Source organism: Volvox carteri (assembly GCF_000143455.1).
Source record: "Volvox carteri f. nagariensis unplaced genomic scaffold VOLCAscaffold_7, whole genome shotgun sequence".
Lineage (NCBI taxonomy): Eukaryota > Viridiplantae > Chlorophyta > Chlorophyceae > Chlamydomonadales > Volvocaceae > Volvox > Volvox carteri.
Window position 1 is genome coordinate 1,901,038 of NW_003307550.1, and position 8,529 is coordinate 1,909,566.

The 8,529-nt window shown below is 54.7% G+C and overlaps 2 protein-coding genes across 2 annotated transcripts; one reads left to right on the top strand and one right to left on the bottom strand.

The window, feature by feature from the left end:
- Positions 1-3,474: 3,474 nt before the first annotated feature.
- Positions 3,475-5,625, top strand: VOLCADRAFT_88066 (uncharacterized protein; the record flags this gene model as incomplete). Its single annotated transcript, XM_002947633.1, has 4 exons — positions 3,475-3,515; positions 3,971-4,014; positions 4,355-4,729; positions 5,528-5,625. 4 exons carry the CDS (start codon positions 3,475-3,477, stop codon positions 5,623-5,625), a joined length of 558 nt encoding a protein of 185 aa, XP_002947679.1.
- A 1,537-nt stretch (positions 5,626-7,162) lies between these two features.
- VOLCADRAFT_57321 (uncharacterized protein) lies at positions 7,163-8,393 on the bottom strand (the record flags this gene model as incomplete). The annotated part of the gene is made up of 2 exons (XM_002947760.1): positions 7,163-7,653; positions 8,207-8,393. The coding sequence occupies 2 exons, from the start codon at positions 8,391-8,393 to the stop codon at positions 7,163-7,165; spliced, it is 678 nt and encodes a 225-aa protein (XP_002947806.1).
- Between the last annotated feature and the right edge of the window lie 136 nt (positions 8,394-8,529).

An 8,529-nucleotide genomic window follows, 5' to 3' on the forward strand; every position in this document is an offset into this window, starting at 1 on the left:
GCTCCGGGACCTGCGCCCCGGCCTTTCAATGACCTCCGATACACCTTTCCTGTCAAATAAAACCCATTGAACCACATGTCAACAAACGGACGGGTTCGCACATGCTGACAAAAGTAAGGTAGGACAAGTGTACGATAAACACCGCCAAAGAGGTGTCATTGACGGATGTTATGGTTCAGCTTTTTGGTATGCACTAAATCTATAGCCCATCCGTGCTAGGAAAATCTCAATCCTGCACGATTCCACGCTCTAGTGCTCAACGTAGCCCACGAATCATGCTACAAAGCACCCGATCCTTTGGCATGCTGCAAGCGCGCTGGATTGCTATTTTTTGCTGCCTCCACATCAACTCGATAATGGCACAGGCCTTAGTTGAAGTGTCACATGCTGCTGTACATTTTACAAGTGTCAAAGTACTGCCCGAACGTATACACATCATGTCGCCACCTTACCTGCAGGGTATCAGCCCCTACAGGACAGAACTGTAAACTACACTAAAATTGTTCCATCCTTGCGTCCACGTGGCTACAATTGCTCCGATACGTCATGCTCTGATGAAAGATGTAAACGCACACCGCAGCGCCATGAAAAAGTTATTCATCCACCCAACCCACCATATCCCGGTACTTTCCCCGAACCCATGTATTGTCATCCACATTCGCCAACCGCCACACGGCGCACGGTGAGCAAACATGACACCCAAGCATAACCTTGTCCGTGCAGTCCCCAGCTCCCCTTTACCCACAACATTGCGACACATCTAACCGCTGAACTAATGGATATAAGCCGTGCGCCTGGTGAGAAACACACCATGGGCGCGCCATCAAACAAAGGGACACATCAGTACGAGGTGCCTGCTAAGTCAAGCGATCCGACCTGCAGGGGATCGCGCGGATCCTTGTCCTTGTCCCAGCCGCTATGTACACGTCACCGCTGAGCGACCATCAAAGCCGCCAACTTTCGTGTACCATCTTGTGTGTCGTGCTTCCTGCCCCGAGCCTGAAGGGGACATTTCTCTACGTAAGAGCCCAGCTGGATACCCACTAGTTCGTCAGCCTGGCCTTTTCGGCGGCGCCCTCAAGCTCCTCCATGACATCACCAACTTTCTTTACGTAGTCCACCACTTGTAGAACGTAAAACTCGCCGTTCTCCACAAACTGGCGTGGCGGCTCACCCTCCTTCAAAACGCCCCAGACAACGAGGGTTTCGTCCTCAGGATCGGTCACCCCGATGATGCGCTCAGGCTCTAGCGACGGCACAATAACCGGGTCCTCCTCCGTGCCAAACTTGTCCTCGTACATCCTGGACGTGATCGGTGTGCACAAGGTACATATGCGGCATTACACATATGAAGGGGGAGGCAAAGTAAATGGTTCCATCTGAATTGCGCGTCGAATGGGCAAAGGTTGTGCATCGAAGGCCTGTGTTTTGTGCCTCTGGTACTTGAGCCTGGCGTTCAGCTAGCCTGCCATACCTAGAGCTCAGACACCGAAAGATTCGTGTCGAAACGTCAGCATCCAGACTAACTGCAGGGATACAAGATAATCGTACCCCCCCCTCATCGTCATGCCTACTAAGGGGTGTCTACGGTACAACGCTGCACATGGGAATTCCCGCACGAGCCCATGTGGCAAGGAGGAGACCAAAGTAATGCTGAAGAGGTGGGATAAGACGGCACAACAGGCGAGCACGCTTGCAGGACTTCCTCCCGACACAAGCCTCAAGAAAACAGAGTACGGGCACACCTCGCTACTGTCTCTGCAAGAACCCAAAACTGTGTTTACTTGCTGCTAGACATGAAGCCACGGCTCGCTCACCAGGCTTCGTGCCACAGCTCCTTGTCGCCCAGAGGACGAAACCTCCTTGAAGGCTCCTTGGACCTATAATTAAAGAAGGACACGAGTGCGCAGTAGTCTCGGTCAGAAAAGCTAATGCTTTTGCACAAAGCTTCAGAAAGCGAAGCACAAGACGACATAATCTGCTGCAGCATACAAAGTATGCCCCGCATCCACCTACAGAGCATTGGGCTTGGACTCCGCTGGGGAGCCTTGGCATGTTGTCAAGCTGGTGTGAAGGCTGCGCGCCTGAGCAGCAAGCTCATTTCCCAAAATGCCAGCCGCCGCAAACTGCGTGCATATCAGTAGTCTGCGTCATAAACATGCCAAACACAGCAATGGTGGCCCTCCTCAACCAGCATCACGACTAAAATGTACAAGCCCTCTTATCCGTCAACAAATCCCGTGCAAGACACATTACATACGCTGCTCCTATGGAAAGGAGCCATCAACTTGTGTCGCGGATGCAAAGAGTTCTGCCGTTTAGAGCTCCCCTAGTCCCGGCACATCGTCCCGAGAACCGCCGCACCTCAGAGGGCGCGGCCAACGCTCCTGGACCCCACCGCCGACTGCAGCTGCGGGCGGCCCTTGCAAGAAGGCCGGACAGGGCGCCCAGCCTATTCATCCCTGCCTTAGCGCTGTGCTACTTTCGGAACTGTCTGATTGATCCTCCCAAACTCGTAAGCACTAGTTCTTAAGCAGCAGCGCGTCCGCAGTTACACTTGTTCCTACCAAATATGGCTAAGACTAGCACATGTGTTTGCTAGTGCATCAAGACCCAAAAGGGCTCACCCCCGAGGGCCCTACGTACTTATGTAAACGTACTTCTTCTATAAAACTATAAACAACACGAACTTGGGTTTGCTTCACCGCTACATATCCTTCGGCACTGCTAGCAAATGGAATAGCCCATCTAGGGTATCTTTCGGTGACGTATGTCCTTCATGTACCGGCACGGCTCGTAACCCGACCCTGTGTGGCTTGTATTTTGTTATGTTTCAAGTGTGGTGTGCCTGGTGGCTGCTGGCTCGTTGCTTTGCTTCGCAATTTTGTTGACGGAGGACAATTCAGGAGGGTTGCAATGTGAAGGGTTTACTTCTTGCGGGTTTCAAAAAACGTACGTATAGCAAGCAAGCAGTTTACGCAGCTACTAAAAACCCGAGCATTCGGCTGTGCCCTTAACGTCCGCCGAATCCACAAGTCCCTAGTTCGTGCACGTTCCCCCTGCTGCAGGCAACCCGGACCTAGAACAACTAACTCAATCGGCGTGACCACGCTTGCGCTGGGTTAAACTTAATGACGCTGCCCTGCTCTGTAGCGGGGCTTTGTGCTGTGAATTACAGTACCAAATCCAGGATCCCCACGAAGCTTCCTGCATCCACCCCAAGCCAACGCAACCATGCAGCGGTGCTCAGCAGGCGCTAGCCTCATAGATTTATGAACCCATATGGATGCTGAACGTAGAAATCGGCAGTTATGCCGTTCCCTTCGTGCAGTAAGGACGTTGACGTAATCAACGGCATGCCGGCAGCATCCCCTGTGTGTCGGGAGCTATTCATTAAGGGGGCCTAGCGACGCTGCATCAGGCCCAGCCCCCATAAACCCACTTGCACCTGCGCCGAATACTACCAGTACTACTATGGCCGCCTACGACAGCAACCCGAATCAGGGACGAAGGATGTGGGCCACTGCGCAAGGGGTCCACGAGGGTATAAGGTCCCATCGTCCACTTTGGCACACTGCACGGACAACCCAGCGCGCAGCATGACGCATCAGATTTCAAGCAGGTACACCCGTATACGCATGCGTCCGTACATTAAGCATCCGTACAGAACGAGCAGCTTATGAATAAATAAAAGTATGGCACTAGCTTCATTGAATACCTGATGGTGCATGATGCTTAGCCGGAATTTCTTGTCAAGCCACACGGGGTCGTCGTAGGGCACGCATCCGCACGAAGCGAGCGCAGGACTTGCACACAGAGCAAGCAACTCACCTTCGACAGAGCTAAATTGTCGCAAGCGTAAGCAGCAGCGGCAACAACAGTCAACGCAGGAAATGCTGGCCTTTTCGAGGCGCCATTTCGGTGGGATTCCCTGGCGCGTCATGTCCCTTCGCGCTGCCACAACGGGCAGTGTCGGAGCCAGCGGCCCACCTGGAAAGCCAGCACAGATAGTTGGTAAGTTACAGATATATTTGTGCGCCGGAACCAGGTTTATTCATTCGCGTTGGTTTCGTTATTTATTGGGGATGTTGAGCGCTTGATTTCCGGCCCGCGGGTCGTTGAAGCTGACCATCCCTCCACCACGAAGGCGACTCGGGACAGTCCCTGCTTAAAACTTCGTGGTGGCATTGAACTCAGGATGTCTGTGAAGAGCCCCGCCCGATTCTGGGATGCAGGGGACTTCCCGAGCGCGACGCCATTTCTCTCCATAAGTCATTTTCTCCTTCCTATAGGCATTTTCACTGAAGCATGAGTGTATAAAGGCGGAACGCACTTTTTCCCTGGCAAACTGCAGACCGCGTTCTTGACCGTATTGTGGACCGCCTCGCTCGCGGCGAGCTCGCGCCCGGCTTCGACCCGCTATCTAGCACTGCAGGTAGCCCGGGTAGCGCGGGAGAGGCCGGCGGCGGTGAGCGCCAGGTGCCGCGGGCTGGTGTCGCCGACAGCGGCGGTGGTGGCGGGTTCGTCACGTACGATTACGAGGCCGTACCCAGGTCCATTGACATCGACGCATTCCGTCGGGCCCTGTCATCTGCGTTGACGGAGCATGTGGGTGCCACCGGTGGCGGTGCCGGGCTGGCGATGCAAGGTGGCGGTGAGATGGCGCGCAGGCTGATGGCGGCGTCGCCGACCGAGCGGCAAGCCATAGCGGAAAAGGTCGCCAATGATAGTAAGCAGGGCTCCGCTTCCCGTGACTGCGATCATGCGCATGGATGAGAGTGTTTTTCTTTTCTTAATCCGCGTCCCGTATGAGTAAAATTGTTGGGTCTACCATCACCTGGTGGGCTGCCTGAGACGCAGCGCACATGCGGCCATGTCCGGGATCACTGCTTGGGGGCCAGTGAGAGCCCACTTTGCCGAAGGATGTTTGGGATGATTCAGCACAGTTCATGGGTGGGGTGTCACTGCCCTCTGCCGCGATGAGGGCTTTCTGCAACTTGTGGTAAAGAAAAGCTTGGGTTGCATGCTGTCGCGCGGAAGCCGGTAGTCTGTCGGTAGTACGTCGCGGTACAACCCGATTCACACGTACGGCCGATAGAGCCTGCAATGCAAGGGCTCCACCTACGCCATCGGGGCGCACTTGGGTTTCGGGGATTTCTCAACCCCTGTTTTTTCCCCTCTTCTCGGCCGCGCACTTCGTTCTTTCCGCTACTGTCCTATAGGGATATAAGGTTGACGCAACACTGGGTTGCTGCATCGGTAAGGGCGAGGCGTTTTCCACGAAGGGGTCCTAAACGCACTATGTTTGACCGCGACAAATGCACAGCGAATTTCCCTAGGGAGGACTGTAAGACCTTTTCCCTGCCCAGTAACGACCGGCCCAGGTTATCCGGCTCCATCTCGTCTTTGGGCCTCCCGCACCGCAAAAAGCACCTCCTGGCTTTTGTAATACGGCACCATGACGTACGTGTGAGCCACGTGTCCCAACGGATGTCACCGGCTGCCGGGCATCTCCCCGCCTGCGCAGTGGCCGACAACGGCGTGGAGAAGCTTCTATCGGAGGAACCCGTTCCCGTGGTGCGCAGCCGCCTGGCTGGTATGCTGCAGCGCAGTGGCTTCTTTTGAGGCGCGTCATCAAGCGCCAGATGGACGGGGTTTCCGGTCTGCAGGCTTTGTACCCTGATGGTATATGAGGTTATAACGAACGAGTGGAATCGGCATCTGGATTGATTATGGATGGGCGCATACCGGCATCACAGAGCGTCACAGCACAGAGCTCGCAGCACGCCCGCGTAAGGAAACCACCCACGCTGTGTTATAGCCGTCCGTCAAGCAGACCCTCTGCGTGCGGCCCTTAGGTGTGGCAGGTGTGGCAAGTGTTAGCAGCTCGTTCGCCACAAATGACGTATAGCACACCGGGTGTTGTGCTGGGGTTCGTGTAGCGCGTGCTAAGAGCCTGTAGTCCCGACCGCCACTCCCCCCGCTGCTCGGGCCCCTCGTTGAACCGGTTTAAAGCTCCTTGGCGACACCTCAGCTGTCGTTCGTATCATTGTGAATGATGTAGGGCAGCATGCCTCTCCTATGTTCTCAACGTCCCAGGGACAGCAGGGAGGGGCCTTGTTTTTCCTGAGACGCTGGCTCCTGCCACCACTTAGTTTAATGTATGCGATTTTCCCATGCCCAGTAGTATGTAGTCTTTGTGGTTAAGAGTTGCGAAGCTACATGTTGATTTCTCATAGTGTCGATTTCTAAGCTACGTGTTATTCGTTTTCCGTTTCCATGACACGTAGACAGGCTGTTGTGACGCCTGATGTGCCACGGTGGATTGCATGGAAGGCCGATGTGCAAAGGGCGCAGCATCAGGATCAGGGGCTGAAGACCATGTAACAGGAAAGAAGACGCAGCAGCAAGTGACAACAGTAAGTGGCAACAGATGCGGCCTGGTGCTTCCTCAGCAACTTTTGCCCCCTACAAGCTCATCACCCGATTCCCGACTTAACGATAGTGCAGCGGCCATACTTTGTTATCTGCGCTTGTCAAGGCAGCGTAAAGGAAAAAAACATTTCCGCAAAAGGAAACAAGTTACTGGACCAGTTTGCCGTACAAAGCAGGAAGCGCTAAGAACAATCGTGGTGAAGAAGCACGCAATCCGACGTCGCGTTCAGAGCTTCCCCAGCGCTATGCTGCAGCGCGGCTTCCAGACAACCTCATGAAGGGCAAACCTGCCTTTGGGAAGCATTTTTTGTCATGCTTCAAAACAGCCATCACTCAGAGCGTCAGTATCTATCCAACCATTCAGAGGTATCCAATTCCCTTGCACTGTGTTGCACTGCGCAGCAACCGAGACTCCTGATGCTTCTGACGCGCCATGCCTTTATTTTTTCGGGTTCGATCCCAGGCGGACATCCCAACTAGAATTCATGTTTGCGACGTCGTCAACTCATTACCACGTCTGCCTTAGCAGTAACTCATATGGCAGCAACTTGGAACTATCGTAACAGTTGGCTAAGCACAGCATCCGCAGCCTAACCACTCCTGCACACCCGCTAGTCACCCGACAGGGACGGCAACCCATCAGGGAAACACGTAGTGCGGACCCATGGGTCACCAGCTCCACACCAGCAGTGACACAGCTTGTCATCAGTGACAACGACGCGCCCGATTACTCCGCAACGGGGATCAGAATGTCGTTGGTGGCGAACCATGGCAGGCACCACGGTGGGTTGTAGGCGCAGTATTGCACCGCGTGAGGCTCGTCAGATAGCTTGACGTCGGCCTTCGCTGCAGCCGCACGCAGCTCCTGCTCCTTCACCTTGGCCACAGCCTGCGTCATTCTGCCGTGGAACCGGATCGCCGCAAAGGTCCGCTCCGGAACCTCAAACAATCTCACGCGCGGGTCTTTAGGAGCCGGCAGGTCCACCACACTCTTGTACTGGCTGGGCATGATGAAGCTCATGACGCGCTTGTTGCCGCCGGCGGGGCCTTCCGAAGCGCCGGCAGCCTCGGTGGTCCCGGTCTGCATGACGACTGGCGCAGTCATGGCGATCTTCTCTGACGGCCCCTCTGTGGCCCCGGTCTGCATGACCACAGGCGCCGTCATGGCGACCTGGGCGGATTGGAGTAAGCAGGGAACAGCTCGTTTGCAGACCCTGCCTGAACATGACGGTTTGGGAAGCAAATGCGATCTGCAGGTAGGTGGCGCTCCAGGGATTGGCCGGGCCCTGGGGCCCTGACTGCACGCATGGCTTGCGCGTTACGACGGTACCAATTACTGCGGCATGTTGCTAGCCTGGTGTAAAAACCAAGGCAGATTTAGCCGCTTGCACGCAGGAGCATCCTGTTTGCCATGTTATGCAACGTATTGTCAACGCTCTCTAGGAGGAGCTCCTGGTAGTGAAGGCGTACCATCCCTGTACACTGAACCATCCCTGCACGCGCTGAGAAAGCGATGCTCACCTTCTCACTCGCTCCATGTGTGCGGGAGCTGTTGCCACCGAAGATGTAGCCTGTTGCAAGATGACGGTTACCGTTCAGGGAAGTGAAGTCCGCATAACCCCGCACGTCGGCACGCTTAAGTGGCAAATCCCCGTGCTGTGTGCGCAGCACAGCACGAATGCCATACATGACGCATCAATCCACGTGCGCTGAATACTGCATGAGGCTATCGGCCTTATGCTTTATGGTATCAAAGCTATGGCAATCCTACCCGCAAGAGCTCGAAAAGGTGCGTTCAGGCCGTCCATAATTCCGTGATTTGGTGCAATGTCATAAAGAACTTCGGCCCGGACTTGGGGGCAATATTTCCGCAATTCAGCACCACTAGCACCTGCTAGGGCTTTCACAACGGAGTACTTCGGAGTCTCTACTGTGATGCTGCCAAAAATGCTGGACATTTTTAATATGATATAGGAAACTGGCTTCAAGAAACGGACTTTACGATAATATGTTTGTCATAAGCAACGCCCCAGATCTATAACATGGTGCCGACTTGCGGAACGGAAAGTGTGTCAAAATCTCACTGAGAGCGGA